The 22,593-nt window shown below is 36.3% G+C and overlaps 1 protein-coding gene across 12 annotated transcripts in view; it reads left to right on the top strand.

The window, feature by feature from the left end:
- The window catches only part of FER (FER tyrosine kinase), a 479,416-nt gene that overhangs the window by 338,728 nt on the left and 118,095 nt on the right, over window positions 1–22,593 (top strand). For 10 of the 12 annotated variants that reach the window (XM_044947250.1, XM_044947251.1, XM_044947249.2 and 7 more), the window contains 2 exons: window positions 172–287; window positions 2,770–2,864. In XM_044947250.1, the coding sequence (XP_044803185.1) occupies window positions 172–287; window positions 2,770–2,864 (211 nt within the window). Of the gene's footprint in view, window positions 1–171; window positions 288–2,769; window positions 2,865–6,573; window positions 6,635–8,874; window positions 9,130–22,593 lie in introns of those variants that run through there. The other 2 variants (XM_044947258.1, XM_044947257.1) reach the window with 2 other exon arrangements.

Below are 22,593 nucleotides of genomic sequence, written 5' to 3'. Positions count from 1 at the left end.
AGTTGGAGAATTGGAAAGAGCAGCATGCCGAGTCTTTATTTATACTTGAAATTGAATAAAGCTAACAGAGTACTCTAACTCAAAACTCATCATTACATGCTTGCCTGGAATTTTGCAAAGACGTATGTGACTGTCTTACACACCAAATGATAAATATGTTTGTATTTTCAGGGAAATTTTGGTGAAGTATTTAAGGGTGTATTAAAGGATAAAACTGCTGTTGCTGTTAAAACGTGTAAAGAAGATCTTCCTCAGGAACTGAAAATAAAATTCTTACAAGAAGCCAAGTGAGTTCTTTAAAATAATGTTAATATGTACTCCTTAAAAGTGATTCATTAAAATGTAAGTTTGAAGATATCTTAAATTATGATTTGATGAATTAGAAGTAGGTACTTTCAGAGTCTTCAAAAGTAGACACTTCAAAAGTAGGCAGTCTGAAAACAGAAAGATTCTCTTTTGAAGTAAGACTCTAGGTCAATTAGCAGTTACAGTCAAAAGAGCTAGATGCTAAGAACAGTGAATATTCTTCAAGTCATTAAAAAAACATTGTAGTATTTCTTGCTTCTATCACATGCATATACACATATGTGTATATGTAGTGTTGTGATTGATCTTATAATAAAAATAGTCTGTATTCTCCAAATAAAATACTTACTGTAAATATACCTTGAGAATTTAATGATATTTTCCTTACTCTCCTTAGATGTTACAGCTTGATTGTTTGTTCCCAGCTGTCAGTGTTCTTTTCTGAGAATCTCAGATTTCCTCTTCGGCTCAGTGTCTGACATTGTTCCAAAATTTGCATTGTTTCTTTTCTAATTGATCTCCTAGAATCATTGTCTTCCCTTTTTATGTTTTAGCTAAAATTTAATGTTGCAACTTCCCAGCTCTATATTGCAAGTAGTTAAAACTGTTAGTGGTAAAATCTAGTATATACAACAAAACACAAAACACATGGAAAGGGGCTTTGGACAGAGAATGGACATATGAATGGGAGCTGTACAGATTAGTGGTTGGATGGTTGGGAGGGAGAGAAGAAGGGTGTATAGATCATAGATTGGTGTAAAGGGAAGGAGGAAAAGAGGTGTGTGTGAGGGCCTGTTACCTGCTACATGGCATTGTATATAAAAGCAAAGCTTTCCTAAAGTGTGTGTGTGTGGGCGGGGAGGGTGGGGGGCGTGTTACCTCTTTCACGGCATTGTATATGAAAACAAAGCTCCGTAAAGTGCCCTGGAATAACAGAGGACATGCAATGAGGGAACTAAATCCTGTGGAGTGGAGCATCTTGATGTCATTTCTCCATGTAAACAATAGATATTTATAGTAATGTATTAAGCTAGTTGGGTACATTTATTAAATATCTATGGAATAAAATTGCAAGCATTTTTCATATATATCACCAGCAATTCAGAAAAAATACTCTATAATGAATTTAAAAGCATCCTATTGGAACTGAAATTCATGGGCTCATCATTTTAGTTATTCATAGATATCTTAAAGTATCTTGCTTTCTAATTTGTGAATGTTTATTGAAAAATAGAGTTTAATTTCTTCTTCTAATGTGAAACTATGAAATTTTCTGTTAAAAATTACGGTTATATCCTTGCAAGCTCTCAAGCATCTTTTAATTAGAAGATAGATCTATATATTTCAATATTTAATGTTATTTGGGTTCATCCTGGCTGTTTTGTAGAATTTCTTTATTAAGCAGTTTTCAACTTAAGAAATGACATTTTGGATTAAAGTCAATCATTCTAGAACTCCCTTTCTAATTAATCATAGAAACTGCAAACTCTGTTATTAATAGTATTTTTTTTTATCTCTAGAATTCTTCCTAGTCTGTCTTCATTTGTTAATAAACATTGAACATTTTAAATTTATGACATTTTTCTTAGAGCTATCTCTGCTTTAGTTGTACATGTATAGCACATATATAAACTATTTCATCTTTCTCCAAATGAAGTTATTTTTTTCATTCTCCTAGGAAGGAACCTGTGTTTTTTCAAATATGAGTGAGTTTATAACTGTGTCAACAGGATAATATGGAATATCATTTGATAACAGGAATCATCAGGGCAGACAGACCTGTGAGGGCATCTAATCTATTTTTAACTCATGCTTGGAGTCCTGTAGATGAGTCTTTGCTACTTTTATAGCCCTCTGAAATTCTGCCTTTATCCAAACCAAAAGTTCCTTGCTTTGACTTAAATCTAATATTACTTATTGTTTAAACTTTCTGCCAGGCTTCTCAAAACTTTTGAGTTTATACTATTTGAAATTGACCATGATTGTCAAGTAGGTATTATGAAATCTAAATATGAAGTGATTACTCTATAGCATTTACCAATATGAATTGTTCTTAAATTTGTCTGTTTTAAATGAATTGTGTACATAAAACAAAACTAAACAAAAAGATGCTGCCCTAACAGCTATACAGTTTTTGGTCCACTAATACTCTTCAGCTTTTGTGAGGGCATCGAAAAGCAGATGCTTTGAAAAGAGTTCCACATATTTTGGACTAAGTTATTCAGATTTAGCATGATTGTTAGTTATTCAGAGTGGATACTAATTTTTAAATGAATATTTAATTAAAAGCTGACTCATCTATTTTTCCAAGATTTATCAAAACTTATATGCATCCCATTTATCATAATTTGTGTTCGTACTTACGTTTTAAAAATTGTGTATTCTACTTGTGCACACTACACATGATCATAAATTAACGCTTACTACTTAAATGGTGACTATTCTTATATTTCTCTCATCCAGAATTCTCAAGCAGTATGATCACCCCAATATTGTCAAACTTATAGGAGTCTGCACACAGAGACAGCCTATCTACATCATTATGGAACTGGTTCCAGGTAATACCGTTTTAGCAGTTTCCTCGATGGCATTTTAATGTCTTTCTATTGCTTTTATATATTGTCTCTTTGATTTCTCCTTGTGAAGTTTCCAGTGACTTCTTTAACATTTTCCTCATGATGAAGAGCTTGTACATGTACTCATTGTTCTTATAGTCTCTAATACTTGCTGTTTTCTAGAAAATGTCAACCAACCTTTTTAAAAGGAAATATATTATTACATTGCAGTTACACATGGAATTTAGTTATATATAATGTTTCTGTGAGAAAAACTATTTAGAAAAGTTGTCCACTTAGTTCGACTTTATAGTAATGATAGTATTAAGAATTTAGTTCATTTATGTCATTTTACAAGTACCTTACCACACCTCCTCTTGTTAAGTTGTACATAATAATACCATAATGCTTTGGGTCACAGATGCTTTGAACTTCTTTAATATGTGGACAAAAAAAAGATAATCTCTCTTGGAATTTATCCTTGTATTTTTTTCTGGTGACTTTTAAAACTGCCAGGTATTTTGGTTAACTACTTTTGCCAACAAACAAGGATAACATCAAACTGATAGCGTATATCTTTATTTTTATTATATTGATGCGTCTTTCTGTTGCAGAAAATGTAATCAGAGGCAAATATGATCTTTATAAGATTTACAAATATAATATTTAATAACTGATAAGCATTTGCTTTGTTACCTTAACTGTTTACTCATTTTAAAAGAAGAAACTTAAAGGAATATGAAAAATATTTCTAACTTTGAATATACATCACATAAACCTGGTATTGCTGATTGCCCACTGAAAACTTTTCACATAATCCTTTCATAATTTAAGGACAGTTGGTCCAATTTTACCATGTTGGTTTGATTGCTATTGGAATATTTCTTTATCACCATGTAACTGCAAAATTCCTAGATTATAATCATTTTTGTTCTCAAGATGGCAATATATATTTGCATGATTTACACTACTTGTGATTAAATCTCAAAGTAGCTTTCATACAGTTATGAAAAATAGACTATAGTCTAAAATTTTAAAAGCAGTTGAGTAGCCTCTGATTTTACCTAAAATAGTATGTTTAGGTATTATGAATACATAAAACATTTACATAATCCAGATGATGCCCCCAGATAATAAGGGATGTCACTGAAAAAGTTAGATTTGAGGGGTGGGGCAGACTTGATGAGGAAAAGTAATTTGGTATTACTGTAACTGACTAAAGGAGCATGATAACAAATTCCTGATGGAGGTCCAAATTGAATAAAACAAAAGATAGCTTTGGAAGAGAGCCAGGGAAGTGTTTATCTAAACATTAAATAGTAACCTTTATTGATATTTTTTTAATGATTAAGAATAATAAATTTCATTAGAAAATTCAAACTGTAATGAAGGCGGAAAATTAAAAATAAAGACCTCCTACTCAACAATCTAATCTTAATCCAAAGCGAATTATTTAGTTTTTTGTGGTTCCCCCCCAGGAAAATATTTAATATAGAATACCATGATTTTATGCAAATCTTTTAATTATTTAAAATCATAAAACTTTCTTTTTTCTCTAATATAACATGGTTTCATTGTTTCCTATTCATCCATATAGTTCTACCTTTTCTTTATAATGGCTGCAGAATATTCCATTATTTGGTTTTATATAATTTAATTTGGCCTTCTATTTATGGACACTTTGGTTGTTTCCAATTTTATTCCTTTTTTTTTTTCTTTTTTAAACAATGTTCAACAGGGGTCTGAGTTTATGTGCATTTTGATTTATGGAAAGTGTATTTGCTTTCTGCTTACGCACAACAAATGATCATAACTTAGCAGCTTTACATAACATCCATTTATCACCTCGCAGTTGTGTAGGTTAGAAGTCCAGGCAGGCTTGACTGAGTTCTCTGCTCAGGGTCTCACAAAGCCAAAAATCAGTATATCTGAGTTCTTGTCTGGAGGCACTGGGGAAGAATCACTACCAGACTCCTCCTGGGTGGTGGCAGAATCTCATCTCTTGCAGGTGAGAAGTGGCCCGAGGTTCTCTTTCTTTTCTTGCTGTGAGCCAAGGGCATCTCCCAGCTCTTCACAGGTTTCCACACTCTTTGATCTTCAGACCTGGTGTGTCACATCTTTCAGATGCTCTGAATTTCTCTAACTTGCTCTTATGTTTTTTGTTTCATTCTATTTTGTTTTTCAAAAAAGCTGAGAGAATACGCTGCTGTTTTGAAAGGTTCTGTGATTAGAACAGGCTCACCTGGCCCAGCTGCCTGCCTTTAGGGCAGCTGTGCTGCAAGACAAAATATAATCATGGGAGTGGCCTCTAACCATGTTCACACATCTAAACATGTTCCAGGGATTAGGGCGGGACATGACTGGGATGCCATCTTCACATTCTGCCTACCACAGTAGACTTAGCTAAATTTTCTTGAAGGTTCATTGCCATGTGGGATGTGAAACCACACTGAACTTTTCATACTCTGTCACATTAATTCAGTTGGTTGATCTTGTAAGATGAATGCATGATTTTTGTAGCATCATGCTTTGTCATTTCTCATTTGGAAAATATCAAGTGACCGAACAGTGACATAATTCATTATGCACTATCAAAAGATCACATTCATTAATGCCATCCCTAATCTCACTGGAAAAATAATAGGAAGTGTCAATCTCTTGACAGCAAGTATGTGTTTTCCAAAATTTCAGTTTGCATTGGAAAACTGGAATGTTGTCCCTGGCAGCAAAAACTGTCCGTTTTTTTGCCTTGAAGTCTCGGACTTCACTCAGTCTTGAGAGAATGTCAAATGTCTAATATTTAATAGCCATAATTTTTCAATCTTTTTGAAAACATTTATTGACATGTAATTGCATATACTATATATATGTATATATAAAATACTGACATATGTATACACTTGTGAAACAGTTACCACAAACAAAGTAATGAAAACACCTCTCATCCTCAGATTTTTCTCATGCCTTTTTAGTCCCTTCCTCCTCCCGCTCTCACCTCCTGTCCCAGTCCAGCACTGATCTGCTTTTTGTGACTGTATGTTAGTTGGCACTTCTTAAAATTTAGTATAAATGGAACCATACAGTCTGTACTTCTCTTTTCTTGTTTGGGTCTAGTTTGTTTCATTCAGCATAATTTTGAGATCTGTCCATGTTGTAATGGTTTTCACAAGTTCACCTTTTTATTGCTGAGTAGAGCTGCATTATATGAATATGTCACATTTGTTATCAATTATTGACAGACTTTTGGATTGTTTCCTGTTTAGGGCTACTGCAAAGTAAGCTACTATGAACACTTATGTACAAGTCTTTGTACTGACATGCGCCTTCATTTTTCTGCTGAAAATCTACCTAGGAATGGAATAAGTGAATTAGATAGAGTGTACAAGTTTAAAATTTTAAGAAGTTGTTAAATGGCTTTCTAAAGTCATTATACTAGTTGACATTCCTAACTGCAGTTTCTCTACACTTTCATCAACACTTTGTACGTTCAATTTTAGACATTATAATTTTATGTTGAAGTGCCTTACTGTGTTTTTAATTTGCTTTCCCAACTGACGAATGATATGAGCATCTTGTCATGTGCTAATTTGCCATTCATAATCTTCTTTGAAGTATCTATTTAAATAATTTGCCCACTTTTTAAAAAAATGTGTTGTTGTAACAGGGGCCTCCCAGGTGGTGCCAGTGGTAAAGAACCTGTCTGCCATTGCAGGAGCTGCAGGTTCAGTCCCTGGGTGGGGATGATCCCCGGAGGAGGGCGTGGCAACCTACTCCAGTATTCCTGCCTGGAGAATCCCCAAGGACGGAGGAGCCTGGCGAGCTATAGTCTGTGGGGTCACAAAAGAGTGGGCCACAGCTTAGCGACTAAACAGTGACAGCAGAGAGTCAGACACGAGTGGGCAGGTTTAGCCCACGGACGCGATCAGCACACAAGCACATTGCCGTTGAGTCTTGGTCCTTTATATCTTCTGGATACAAGTCCTTTGTCAGATGTATAATTATCAAATATTTCCTTTCAGTCTGACTTGTCTCTTCATTCTCTTAACAGTGTCTTTTAAAAAGCAGATTTTTTTTTAATTGCAAAGTTTAAATTATTTTTTTTTTAACAGGTCATGTTTTTAATGGTAAATCTAAGAAATCTTTGAATCCCAGATTACAAACTTTTTCTCCTGTTTACTTATACAGTTTTAATAGTTTTAGAACTTAGAACGTATAGTTCAGTCTATGGTTTGTTTCATATAGTCGTGAGGAATGGTTTGAAGTTCGTATTTTTGGCATGTAGATATCCAGTTGTCCCAGCATCATGATTCTTCTTTCTCTCCTGATTTTTTACCTTCCTTTTAAAACATATTTATGTGGAATTGTATTTCTGGATTCTGGGCTTCCCTGGTGGCTCAGATGGTGAAGAAGCGGCCTGCAGTGCAGGAAGCACGGGCTCAGTCCCTGGGCAGGAAGACCCCTGGAGGAGGGCATGGCAGCCCACTCCAGTATTCTTGCCTGCAGAATTCCGTGGACAGAGGAGCTGGGTGGGCTACAGTCCCTGGGATCCCAAAGAGTCAGACACAGGACTGAGCGACTAACATGCACGCATATTTCTGGACTCTAATTTCTGTCAGTCCTTCTGTTTGTTGTAATGCCAATACCACAGGTGATGTTAGTTGTCTAGCTTTGTTCTTTTTTAGAATTGCTTTGGCTGTTGAGGTCCTTTGCATTTCACTATCAATTTTATGGCTAGTTTTTCAGTTTCTATATAAAGGGTTGCTAAGATTTAGTTTAGGGTTAAATTGAATCTATAGATCAGTTTGGGGTGAATAGGCTTCTTAACAATATTGAGTCTTCTGACTCCTCTACATGGTATATCTTTCTAGTAAGATAGATCTTTAATTTCCCCCTGAAAGGTTCTATAGAGTTTAATTATATAGGACTTTCCATCTTTTGTCAGACTTCTGAGTATTTGGTTTTCTGAGATGCTATTGTAAGTGATTTTTTAAAAAATAAATAAATCCACTATGGAAGTCATAATATATATGTGAATAACACTGTCAGTTTGATGTATTGACCTTTATAGGACACTCTACACAACATCACCAAGATATACATTCTTTTCAACTAGATAGAGAATGTTTACCAAGATAGACCATATCCTGGGCCATGAAACAAAACTCAATAAATTTATATGAATTTAAGTTCTGTTGGCTTCCCAGGTGGTGCTAGTGTTACCCACCTGCCAGTGTAGGAGACATAAGAGATGCAGATCTGATGCCTGGGCTGGGAAGATCCCTTGAAGAAGGGAAGGGCAACCCACTCCAGTATTGCCTGGAGAGAATCCCATGGACAGAGGAATCTGGTGAGCCACAGTCCCTGGGGGTGCAAAGAGTCGGACACCACTGAGCAACTAACACACATGCACACACACACAAGTTCTATGAACACAACAGAAATAAAGTAGAACTCAAGGACAGAACAATTTCTGAAAATTGTCTAAATATCTGGAAAGTAAGCAATGCATAGCTGAGTGACCAGTGAGTCAGAGGGGAGCTTAAAAAGTACTTTGAACTAAGCGAGAAAAAAAATCTCAATATTTATATGATTTATATGATGCCTATTAAACAGTGCTTAGGGATGTAAATCTAGCACTAAATACATGTATTAGAAAAGAAGGAAGAACTCAAAATTATGATCTTGACTTCTACCTTACACTCAAATTAACTCAAAATGTTTATATAAAAGAAAGGAAAAAATACAACAGGAAAAGGAATCAGTAGAATCCCTTGAGATTAATAAAATTAATAAAACCTCTACATAAACTCTTCAGAAAAAAGACACAAATTATCAATATCAAGAATGAGAAAGGTGACCTCATTACAGGTTCTACATAATTAAAAAGATATCCATAATATTTTCTTAATCACTGTATAAAGAAATTCAACAGCTTAGATGAAATGGAAAAATTTTCTGAGAGACAAAAACTGCCAAATCTTATTCAACCTTCATAACCCCATATCTTTTATAGAATTGGTCACTAAGAAACCATCCTTCTAAGAAAACTCCAGGCCTATATCACGTCACTGGTGAATTATACCAAAGTTGTAAGACAAAGCACCAGCTCTACACGAATTCTTAGAAATGAAAAGGAGAGACTACTTCTCAACTCATTGAGGTCATTGCTACCTGATTCTATAACTAGACAAAAATATTACAGGAAAAGAAAACCACGGATATATGTCATTATTACATATTTTATATTCTGAGCACAATTTTAATGAAGCAAATTAAGCCATAGACAAATACATCATGATCAAGTGGAGTTTATCCTAGGACTAGCAGCTGATTTAACCTTCAAATAGCAATCAATATAATTCAGATTAATATCATTTAAAATTATACAATCAGTAAATGAAGAAAAATCACTTGAGAAAATCCATCGTTCATTCCTGATAAGAATTGTCTGAAAACGAGGAATAAAAGAGACTGTCTTCACCATGAGTGACTTCTGAGAAAGTCCTACAGATAACATTGTCCTTAATGGCAAATGTCTGAATACTTTGCTCATTTATATCAGAAATAAGACAGATTTGCCTACATTTACCACTTAAACATTGTATTCTCAGTGTTCTAGCTTCCAGGACAATACAGCAAAAAATAAAGCAAGAAAAAGTAAAAATCATCTTTTAATATGTTTATGGTATTTTTCACCTCTGCCACAATATTTCTTTGTCATTGTTTGAAATTAAAATGCTGCCTACTATGCTAATATAAAAGACATTATAGAATTCTATGGTAAAACCACTGCTGCTACTGCTAAGTCACTTCAGTCGTGTCCGACTCTGTGACCCCATAGACAGCAGCCCACCAGGCTTCTCCGTCCATGGTATTCTCCAGGCAGGAACACTGGAGTGGGTTGCCATTTCCTTCTCCAATGCATGAAAGTGAAAGTGAAGTCGCTCAGTCGTGTCCAACTCTTAGCGACCCATGGACTGCAGCCTACCAGGCTCCTCCATCCATGGGATTTTCCAGGGAACAGTACTGGAGTGGGGTGCTATTGCCTTCTCCCACTACAGCACTTAAAAATAAATTATTTTTTTTTGTTTTAAACATTTTAAAAGTAATATAAATCATCTTAGTGGTTTTTCTCTTTAGACACTGCTTTGAAATCTCTTGTGTTGAGCCAGTTATAATCTAACATTATAATGTCATGAAACTTGGGCCAGAATAGCAAGTTCAAAACAATAAGCTCATAATTTTGACATTTTCAGGCTTCAAGTTAAGGCTTGGTAAGGAACTTCGCATTGTCTCTATAGATTTTGTTTAAGTCTTAGGCATCTTTTCCTTTCTCATCAGTGAACACGTTTACATACAGAATATAAAGGCAAATACATAAAATTCCTTGTAAAAAATATTTCCACTATAAGATGAAAAGCTGATAAATACATGGTTATAAAAAGCTTAGGAAAGATTTGTCCCAGGTATGCAAGCTAGTTTCAACATTTGAGAATTCATTAAAGTAATTCATCACAGTAGGCTAGAAGAAAAATCCAGTGATCATATATATATATATAGATGCAGACAAAGCTTTTAACAAAATTTAACACTCATTTATGATAAAGATTTTTAAAAGTCAGTAAACTTAAGAATCTTGGTCAGTTGTTTTTTTTTTTTTTTTAATCTATAAAAACCCTAACTATACTTAGGGTTACATTATACTTAATGGTGACAGACTTGAAGCTCTCCTACTAAGATCAGAAAGCCATGCATGGATGCCTCTCTGACCATTCCTTTCCAACATCTTACTCAAACTCCTGGCTAATGTAAGACAAAAGGACTCAACGGGCTCTGTATCAACCTAGAGGGAAGGGATGGGGAGGGGAGATGGGAGGGGGGTTCAAAAGGGAGGGGATATATGTGTACCTATGGCTGATTCATGCTGAGGTTTGACAGAAAACAGCAAACTTCTGTAAAACAGTTATCCTTCAGTAAAAGAAAAAAAGACAAAAGGAAACAAAAGTTATACTGATGGGGAGGGAAGAAATAAAACTTTGTTTGCAGAAGACAGTTTGGTGGTTTCTTATAAAAGTAAACATACTTTTACCATGCAGTCCCTCAGTCACATTCTTTAGAATTTACATAAAGGAGTTTAAAACTTATATCCACACAAAAACCTGCACAAAGATGTTTATAGTAGTTTCATTCATAATGCCAAATCTTGGAAGCAGCCAAGATGCTCTGCACTAGCTAAGTGGGTAACCTAGGGTACATCCAAACAATGGAATATAAATCAGAGCATGAAAGAAATAGCAAGCCATGAAAATTCCTAGAGGGAACTTACATTACTACATAAAGGAAGCCAGTCTGAAAAGGCTATATACTTTATGATTCCAACTCTGTGGTATTTTGGGAAAGGGAAAACTATGGAGAGTGTTTAAACAAATTTCAGCTGAGGATTGCAGAAGAGAGAGGTATGAACAGGCATAGCACTGAGGATTTTTGTAGGCTATTTAAGCTACCACGTATGACATAATAGTAGATACATGTCATTTTCTATTTCTCCAAACAGAAAGAACGTACATTACCAAGAATGAATCCTGATGTAAACTATGGACCTTGGGTGATAATGATGTCAGTATGGGTTCATCAGTTGTAACAAATTATAGCAAGGGATTTGATATAGAATCTATAACATATTCTAGCAAGGGATTTGATAATACAGGAGGCGCTGTCTTGTTCAGTTCAGTCACTCAGTCAGTCCAACTCTTTGTGACCCCACAGAATGCAGCGCACCAGGCCTCCCTGTCCATCACCAACTCACGGAACTTACTCAAACTCACGTCCATTGAGTTGGTGATGTCATCCAACCATCTCATCCTCTGTCGTCCCCTTCTCCTCCTGCCTTCAATCTTTCCCAGCATCAGGGTCTTTTCAAATGAGTCAGTTCCTCACATCAGGTGGCCCAAGTATTGGAGTTTGAGCTTCAACATCAGTCCTTCCAGTGAATATCCAGGACTGATTTCCTTTAGGAGGGACTGGTTGGATCCCCTTGTAGCCCAAGGGACTCTCAAGAGTCTTCTCCAACACCACAGTTCAAAAGTATCAATTCTTTGGTGCTCAGCTTTCTTTATGGTCCAACTCTCACATCCATACATGACCACTGGAAAAACCAAAGCTTTGACTAGATGGGTCTTTCTTGGCAAATTAATGTCTCTGCTTTTTAATATGCTGTCTCGGTTGGTCATAGCTTTTCTTCCAAGAAGTAAGCGTCTTTTAATTTCATGGCTGTAATCACCATCTGCAATGATTTTGAAGCCCCCAAAAATAAAGCCTGTCACTGTTTCCACAGTTTCCTTATCTATTTTCCATGAAGTGATGGGACCAGATGCCATGATCTTAGTTTTCTGAATGTTGAGCTTTAAGCCAACTTTTTCACTCTCCTCTTTCACTTTCATTAAGAGGCTCTTTAGTTCTTCTTTGCTTACTGCCAGAAAGGTTGTGTTATCTGCATATCTGAGGTTACTGATATTTGTCCCAGCAATCTTGATTCCAGCTTGTGCTTCCTCCAGCCCAGCATTTCTCATGATGTGCTCTACATATAAGTTAAATAAGTAGGGTGACAGTATACAGCCTTGACGTACTCCTTTTCCAGAAACATTTGCTGAAATTAAGTGACTTTGCTTAGTCACTCAGTTGTGTCCAACTCTTTGCAACCCCACAAACTGTAGCCCACCAGGTTCCTCTGTCTGTGGGATTCTCCAGGCAAGAACACTGGAGTGGGTTGTCATTTCCTCCTCCAGGGTATCTTCCCAACGCAAGGATTAAACCGGCGTCTCCTGGCTGCATCTGCTGCACTGGTAGGCAGATTCTTGACCACTTGTGCCACCTGGGAAGCCCTTATATGCATATATATATATATATATATATATACATAATTTATATTTATATATATAATCTTGAGACATTACTACATGGTTCAGGGCTCCCTGGTGGCTCAAACGGCGAAGACTCCGACTGCAATGTGGGAGACCTGGGTTTGATCCCTGGGTTGGGTAGATCCCCTAGAAAAGCCCATGGCAACCCATGGGCAGGGGAGCCTGGGGGACTACAGTCTGTGGAGTTGCAGAGAGTCGGACACGACCGAGCAACTCACGCTGCCTCTGTATGGTCTTAGAATGGTTGTGTTAGTTGCTCAGTCGTATCCGACTCTTTGTGACTCCGTGGACTGTAGCCCACCAGGCTCCTCTGTCCATGGGATTTTCCTGGCAAGAATATTGGAGTGAGTTGCTTAACCATTATAACTACTCTGTGTATTCTCATCATCATGTTCTAATTTTTATTGTTATTATTTTATAATTGGCCAATAAAATAAAGTGACCAATTAAAACGACTCCTATAATCTGGCAGAACTTGAACCCAACCTTGGAACTTGCCCTGCCCTGCCCTCTAACCCTAACCCTAGATTTCTTCAGCCAAGTGTGACATGACAGCAAATTGGGAAACATAACGTTTGTGTTTAATTCTCCCCTTTCCACCACCGTGACTTTCCACCCCAACCGAAGTGTGTATGTTTTTAGTATTTACCTTCATGGGTCTTTCTTTTCTTATATCTAAAACTAAAGTTGCTGGGTTAAATGGCTTCTAAATTTTAGCTCTGATCTATAATATTTTAATTAAGAAATTTTTTCTTTGAGACTTCTCATAACAATTAGATTATTCAAAATAGTGTCTTTCTGTCCTATCCTTATTTTACAAAAGGCATGATGGGGAAATAACCAGCTAGTTTTCATTCTTATTAAAGTAGCATAACAATACACAGTATTTTATATTTACATAATATTTATAGTTGTCAAAGCACTTTAATTAACATCATATCATTTGCTCTACCAGGCAGTATTGTTATCTCCATTTACAAATAAACTAAATGAGGTTCAGAGGGCTTAGAGTGACTTGTCAACCTCAGTAAATAGCAAGTGGGAAAATAGTGCTCTATTTTCTCTCCTTATAAGTGGGTCAAAGTATATAATCCTTTTATGAATTGAAAATATAAATGAAAATTTAAGCAAAATGTCTATGCAAGATACTCTGGGCAAATACATGAATCCCTATTCCATAATTTCTCAACCTTGTGCACAGATAAGTAAATAGCTTATTACAGTAAACAGGAAGATTTTTGTTTGAGTTACTTTTTTCTCTACTGGGAATCAAGCTGTGGAGAGACGATTTAGAGGACTGGTGGGTTAAAAGCAAGATTTAATAACTGCTTGGTGTCTTAGATACAAGCCATTTCAGAAATGTATTATGCAGAGATTTAATATGCTCCTGTTCTCGTCAGATAACTGAGCCCTTTGGAAACATAAATCTGAAATACATTTCAACCAAAGTAATGTTTGAGGAGATTATAAGCATTTGAAAATTCAGGTTTAGAGTGAATACTCCAAGATTATCCTGTCTTCATTTGAATCATCTCTTGAATTACAAACACTATATTTTGCTTGCTTATAAGTTGCTGGATAAATAAAATCAAACAAAAGACAATTCTAAATGATGCTGGGAAATACTGAAAACAAAACAAACTCTAATATGCTAAAAGATGATCTGACTTTATTTTGCAAACAAGTTGTTTTTTTCTTAGTGCCCCAAGTGAAGAAAAGGATGAGAGGACTTTTTTTTTAATGACAAGTCACAACTTAAAGGAATGTTTGTGGTCTAGGCAGCTGTCATTTCTTTTCACATCTGTAGTTATATTAGGGCTGCTGTAAGATACCTTGATGAATAAGAAACCAAACACCTTAACCTCTAATTACAATGTTAGGTACATATCCCGGGTGGAGGTAATTAATTTTAGCAAGACTAGCGACTGAACTGAACTGAACTGAACATCAGTCTCTAGTCTTATACTAGATCTTGCTAACTTCTCCTTCTTTCGGGGATATTCTGAGTTGAGAAATTCCTGGAACTAATTGAATGTTATATTTTCTGGTCCATTCCTCAGGTCATACAGATCCATGCCCTTTGGTAGTCCTCCGACTTATCTGTATTTTAAAATGATTTATGGCTTGGAGTTTTTAGAGTTACTGAGGGATTTTTACTGAGTTTTATGCATCATCAAAACATCTCACCTCTATAACAAGTTTGAAAAAAAATTGAGCTCATGTAGTTTATATTGTCTAGAGATTCTAGCTTAGAAATTTGGACATTATTATTTACATTGTTCTCATAAATGTCTTTAAGCCTTTCAGTGGAAATCTTTCTATTATCATATTTTTTTCTATTAATTACTCATTTCATTTGTAATTTCTAGGGTAAGTTTGCTAATTTTAGCCAGAAGGTTAACTTCTTCTAAAAAATAATTATTTTTCCTTCCAATTCGTATTGAAGTTTTATAAATATTTTTATGTGATTCTAACAGAATCAGTTTGATACATGACATCACAACTATAGGAGGTTATTATGGTAGTCACTGGAAACAACAGTTCCTTTGATAACAAGTCCCAATATTTTGGCTCTAGATCTTTGTCTGACATTTGTTTCTTTCCCTCATTATAAATATAAAAAGGGTACATTCTGCCAACAAAAAATTAAGGAACATGGCTCCTGGCACACTGTAAGTTCAGTTCAGTTCAGTCGCTCAGTCGTGTCCGACTCTTTGCAACCCCGTGGACCACAGCACGCCAGGCCTCCCTGTCCATCACCATCTCCCAGAGTTTACCCAAACCCATGTCCATTGAGTTGGTGATGCCATCCAACCATCTCATCCTCTGTCGTCCCCTTCTCCTCCTGCCTTCAATCTTTCCCAGCATCAAGGTCTTTTCCAATGAGTCAGCTCTTCACATCAGGTGGCCAAAGTACTGGAGTTTCAGCTTCAGCATCAGTCCTTCCAATGAACACCCAGGACTGATTTCCTTTAGGATGGAGTGGTTGGATCTCCTTGTAGTCCAAGACACTCTCAAGAGTCTTCTCCAGCACCACAGTTCAAAAGCATCAATTCTTCGGCGCTCAGCTTTCTTTATAGTCCAATTCTCACATCCATACATGACCACTGGAAAAACCACAGCCTTGACTAGATGGTCCTTTGTTGACAAAGTAATGTCTCTGCTTTTCAATATGCTGTCTAGGTTGGTCATAACTTTCCTTCCAAGGAGTAAGCGTCTTTTAATTTCATGGCTGCAATCACCATCTGCAGTGATTTTGGAGCCCCCAAAAATAAAGTCAGCCACTGTTTCCACGCAGTATAAAAATAGCCCTCAAAATCTGAACTGGCACCTAACCTTACATAGATTTAACCTATCCCCCATCATACAATCCATTGCCGGTTATATAACAATATCACTTCATAGCAGTAAATTTGAGTTGAAGGAAAAGGACAAACAGTAATTCTCAGATTAATATTTTGTGCTAAAAATGGTAAGATATGTCAACTCAGTGGCTGTCTTTTATGTTGCCAATAAATTACTAACTTTATGGGTTTTATCACTTTGTTGTTTGGAGATGTTTATAGAAAACCATTTTAAAACAGATTTTGTATGATTCTAAATGAGTTATTATAAATTAGCATGTTGTATGTCTCCATTTTGAAGAATGGGTAACTTTTCTATGTTAACCAGTACTATAATGTCTAAACTGAAATATTGGTCTTTATTTTATAATTCAAGTCCTTTGCATTAATGAAAAGCAAAATAAATGCACTTAACTGACATTTTCTATCACAGATAATATTTTTGATATAATGTAAAATATCTCCAAAACAACATTTTAAAAAGATAGCCTCTTTAAATTGTTATTTCTTTCTCAGCCAAATGATGTATTGGGTTGCCCTAATGTTTCATTTGCTGCCTAATATCCCAAAGCAAATGCAGATGGGCTAGTTTAAACTGGCCATTTCTCCAGACACTAAAGACACTAATATATTTTGAAGTTAGTTACTTTATTTAATTTATGCACAAGTTAAATGGATAACCTGGTGGTACTCCATACATGTGATATTAGCATTTTTCTGTTTTCTTTTTTTGGGGGGTAGACCGCGCCCTTCTAACAGTGCATATTCTTTCTCAGAGGTTGAGCTAAACGCTGGAAACATTAACCCAGAGGAAAGCTATGAGAAATGAAATCTAACACACAACAGTTGTTACTGCAGCCCCTCCTGAGTGGTTGTAAAGTAGTGTGTAGGGCCTGTGTGTAGGGCCTGTGTGTAGGGACTGTGTGTAGGGGCTGTGTGTAGGGACTGTGTGTAGGGGCTGTGTGTAGGGACTGTGTGTAGGGGCTGTGTGTAGGGGCTGTCTTCTCTACAGTGAGCAAAGGCTGGTGCGTTCTAACAAATACTAAGTTTCCATGGTGCATTTGAGCCACTGAAGCATTGTCTGTATCTGAGCAGCATGACTCACTTTTTTATGTTCTGAGTATCTGAAGGCACTTATAGCTGTCAAGTATCTCCTGCACGGAGGCAAAAAGCTTAGTGAGCAGGACAAAGCATGTTCTGAACCGTATTTTCACGTTTAGATCCTGTTTTGAAAATATCTTTATGATAATTGAAGCTCCATAATGAATTAAAGGAAAACAAGAGTTACGAACATATATGCATTCTTCCACATGTATAAAATACTGATGAGTTTTAGTTTTGTTATTGTTTTTAAATTTTTGTTACTATACATGGAAAAGTCTTAAAAAACTTGCTAAGAAAGTTTAAAGTAATATTATACGTGATAAAATTTTCTTTTTTGCTGAAAGCTTACTGTATTTGTTGCAAATCTTAGAAGTATGAACAGGGCTAGTTAAACTGTAGTGAATTTAGCTGAAATAAAAATTTTTACATATAATGTTTTGGGTTTTGATAAATAGGTTTTCCTCAGTTTTCTACCCAGGTTTATGACTCTGACAAGTGCCTATGAGTTTGGAATTTTCATATTATCAGAATTACAAGGAGAATAGATATTAAAACAATGGGGAACACAGAATATTTCCAAGATTAAAAGACAACTGAAAATCAGTTGAATCAAAGTTCTTTAAAAATACTTATTTTACTTGTGATGGAAGTTGAACAGTTAACATGTGTGAATTTTTCTATTTGTATTGCAGTGCCATAAATGTTCAAGCTATTTTATGTAAAAGCTAAACTTCTCTTGTCAACATCAGCCAAAGATACTGTAATGTTCACTTCTTTTTTTATGTATAAAGTTTACCCCTTTCTAGTTGTAAGTTACTTATATTCCTATTTAGTTGTAAATTACATGTGTATTCAGAAATTATGCACAAACTCTGGACTCTTCCTAAATTTGTGGATGAAATGAAAACTTTATCCATTAATACTTGAGAAGGTATGCCATGCTACTCAGATATACCAGTATATTTTAAGTAGAATATTACTTAAAAAGTATTTAAGGCTAGATATTCTGTTAGATTATTCAGTCATTTGCTCAGTTACTGAGTGCCTCCCATGTATGCCACATACAAAAGACTCCACAAAAAACAAAACCTCCAGCTTTCCTGCACCCTGTGTTCTGGAGGGGGAAGAAATGTGTTATATGAGTAAAGCGTATATAGTGTGTTAAATGGTGTATAAAAACAAAACATAGAGGGAAGAGGGATAAAACTGTTGGTACGGGCACAGGTTGAGTGTTTGGCCAGGGAAAGCCTCAACAGGAGTAGAATAAAATGAGTGAAGTGCCTGGTGGAAGTGAGGGAACACGCTGTGTAGACGCCTGGAAGATGAGCCTCCGGGCTTCATGGAGATGCAGAAAGAGCAGGGTGGATGAAGTCGGGGTGAGGGGGTGTCATAGGAGATGAGGTCAGGGGAGGGATGCAGTTCAAGACGTGCAGGGCCTCGTAGATGAGAAGAATGAATTATTTCATCTTAAGGAGCCACCTGGCAGCGATTGCCCTCACCTAGATGTGCTCTGTGCTCTTGCTGTCCTTCCCAGCTTTCAAGGTAAATACCGTAGAGAGAGCTTCGTCTTTACGGCCAGTTCCTTGGGAGACACTGAGTGTCTTTTAGGCTCTCAAGACCCAAGAGTCTGGGTTATGTTGTCTCCAGTGGATATGAATGTGTTATCTTTTTGCCTTTTCCTCTTATTTCCTTCATAAATTTGAGTAAATTTTTGAGGATTTAAATCAATCTTCTACTTGCTAAATGCTGATTTTATGACCAGCCATGTTAATTACTTATGAAAATCTATTATGCATTTAAAAAATTTTTCCATTTCTTCACTAGTCTGCTGGTCATGTTTAATATCTCTCTCTTCATTTAGATACTCTCTTTTCTGTTTTTAGATTTTCAGTTGCTGTATAACATAACTCTTTTTCACAGACACATCTTGAGGGAGTGCACGTTATATTAAGTGTTGCATAGCTTCTTGTCATTTAAAATGTGAAAGTAGTATTAGGAGCTGTCATTATAACCAGGTTTTGTGTGTATGGGACTTCTTGGCTCTTTACTTGGCTTCATTTGTCCTTTTCTGTAAAACTGAAGTTGATTGTCATTGCTGCCTGTTTATGGGCATGAATTTCAATTCCAGAAAGAATATTATTCAGTACCTGATACAGCTGTGCCTCAGACTGAGCACTTAATAAATGCACGTAGAAAATGTAACCTTTGCTAGAAAAAAAAATTTGCCTAAATTCTGTGTCAAACTTGACAAAACAGTATCACATTTGACATTATCTGCATTCAAAATGAAAGGCTTTATATAGCAACCTGGGAGAGATTTAGAAAGTGACTTTATAGCGTCTTTAATAATTTTGTTTCTTACAGGAGTACATGTATTCCATATTTTCTGTTTTTTAAGATATGTTTTTGTCTTTTTTTTTTCTTTCTCTTACATGTTAGTCTGTGGATTAGTGTTCAGATTAGTATTCAGATTAGTATTTTGAAGATCTTTGATAAGACTTTCAAATGAATTTATCTTCTAAGATATTACTTGCTACCAGCAAGTGCTATTCATTATTTCCCATCTTGGCTACTAAAATTAAGGAAAAAATCCTTTCTATGTTTAACATCTGTCATTTGTTGAATAAAATAATAGTCTTGGATATCTATCTTTGCCTTTTTTTAAAACATTTTTTTAAAGTGCTTTTTAAAAATAAAGGATAGGTAATCATATAGTAAAAATTTGTAAGTGTTGAAGAATTGATATTACTTCTAAGAGTCATATTTATATTATTCAGTTCTTTTTAGAGTGGAATTTATAAGCTAATGAGGCTGTAATTTTGAAGGAGTTTTATTATTCTGTCAAAAATATTATAACCAGTCAATTTTGATAATAAATACAGAAATAACTATTTTTTTGAAGCACATATCACCGTGTTCTTAAGTGACTTCAAAACTTAGAAATACACCCCTTTTTAAAAGAGGTGTATTTCTTTCTTTGCATTCTTTTTAAACTTATTGTTGTGAGATTTGGGTTAATTACTTTATTTGATTAATACTTAGCATCAGTTGCATTCCATATACCATATACATTGGTGGAAAATATAACTATGATCTCTTCCGTCATGAAATTCAGTGTAGTGGGAGAGACATATGTTTAAACAGGAATCTCAAATAAATTTATTATTGCAAACTTTACTATTAAGAGTGTTGCTCAGAGAGACAGTCACAGGTAGCACCTAACTTTTAGGAAACATTCCTGGAAGGTGGCTTTTGTGTCTAGATGAAAGATTGAAACTCATCTCCCTTTAGCCAAGGGCTAAAATAAAAGCACAGAGAACTGCTACTGCAGAGCTGTGTGTGGGCGGGGCTTCTGTGTCTGAGGAAGGGGAAGAAGCACGCTGTGACCTGGGCATGTAGCCCGGGAGAGGGGCTAAGGTGAGGTTGGAAAGACAGGAGAGACGAAGTGACGAAGGGTCTCATGGTCAGGGGGATCAGCTTTTATTTCCAACAAAATTATGATTCAGGCATCTGACTTTTAAAAAAAGTTTTGCTTTCAAAGAGTACATAGGAAACGCAATAAGAAACCATTTTTCTGTCCTTGACTCCCCTTTCCCTTTGGAATTCTTACGTGTGGAATCTAGAAAAATAATGCAGATGAATGACACAGACGTAGAGAACAAACATACGGATAGCAAAAGGGGAAGGAGGATGGACTGAATCGGGAGAGTATTTCTCTGCTGTGCATGAAGTAGATGAGTAATGAGAGCCTATTGCACAGCCTGTTGCTCTCCTCAGTGCTCTGTGATGAGCTAAATGGGAAGGAAATCCACACAAGAGGTGTGTGTGTGTGTATCACAGATTCACTTTGCTGCACAGCAGAAACGAATGCAACATCGTAAAGCAACTATAATAAAAGTTAATTTTAAAAAAGAACATGGTACCATTCTTAACACATTCTGAGTGTTTAATAAATAATCACTTCACTGCAGTTGCTCAGTCATGTCTGACTCTGCGACCCCATGGACTGCAACACGCCAGGCCTCCCTGTCCATCACCAACTCCCGGAGTTTACTCAAACTCATGTCCTTTGAGTTGGTGATACCATCCAAGCATCTCGTCTTCTTTCATCCCCTTCTCCTCCCGCCTTCAGTCTTTCCCAGTGTCAGGGTCTTTTTCTAGCAAGTCAGTTCTTCACATCAGGTGGCCAAAGTATTGGAGTTTCAGCCTCAGCATCAGTCCTTCCAATGAATATTCAGGATTGACTTCCTTTAGGATTGACTGGTTTGATCTCCTTGCAGTCCAAGGAGTCTAAGCTAATAAATATTAGTTGCTACTAAAGTAATCTGAGCCGAGGAGCAACATGAAGTGTAGATTAGATTTTCAGTTCAGTGAGCTATCAGATTACTATCAGGCCCCGCTACTCAAAATAAAAATATCCAGCCATAGGAAACCGTCAGTAGTTTTAAAGCATGAGTAGTTATCTGTTTTGGCCTAGATTGTTCAATCATAATGTTAATTAAAAATTAATCTGAGGCATGCGTTTCTTTGTCTTCCTACTAGAGTATTCCCTGGCGGCTTAGCAGTAAAGAATCTGCCTGCCGTGCAGGAGACATGGATTCGATCCTTTGGTTAGGAAGATCCCCTGGAGAAGGGAAGGGCGACACGCTCCAGTACTCTTGCCTGGGAAACCCCATGGACGGAGGAGCCTGGCGGGCTACAGTCCCTGAGGTCACACAGAGTAGGACGTGACTGAACGACTGAACCACCACCACCTCCTGGTTGTGATGTGGACGGTCTGGAAACAGGAACAGGATGGGGTGACAACTGAGTTCTAATTTAATAGAAAAGAGCGCTCTCAATGTGTAGGTCAGTAAGTTCTCTCTTGATTTTTAACACATAAAACCTTTCGATTTTTGGAAAACATGCAAACAGAATTTCAAATAGCAGTAGACCAAACATTTTGTCTAAAGTCACTCATAAATAAAGGAGGAAATATGAATTCTGAGATAAAATATGAAGCATTTGTCATAGGAAAGAGTTTTAAGTGCAGTTCAAGCAGAGTCACAGTTCACAAACTCAGAAATTCATAACAAGAGATAGACTAATCTGGGTTGGAAGACTAGTGGAGACGCAGGAGGTGGCTTGGAGGACAAGTAACCTTTGGAGAGCTCAAAACCTGTCAGAGGTGGGGAGCAGTGAACAGAATAACAGTTTCTCAGACGTGCTGGATGTATAGAAGACCAGAGTATATAAGACAAGGTTAGATGATAAGACAATTTGGCTGAGCTGTCTGCACCCCCTGAGTGTACTGAAGATAGATTTATGAAGAGTGTAATTTTAATAGTTGAGGTGGGACATGATTAAGCTATGAAGAGTAGTTTT

This window comes from Bubalus bubalis, chromosome 9 (assembly GCF_019923935.1).
Source record: "Bubalus bubalis isolate 160015118507 breed Murrah chromosome 9, NDDB_SH_1, whole genome shotgun sequence".
In the NCBI taxonomy this organism is placed as follows: Eukaryota; Metazoa; Chordata; class Mammalia; order Artiodactyla; family Bovidae; genus Bubalus; species Bubalus bubalis.
This window is presented reverse-complemented; position numbering and strand designations above follow the sequence as displayed.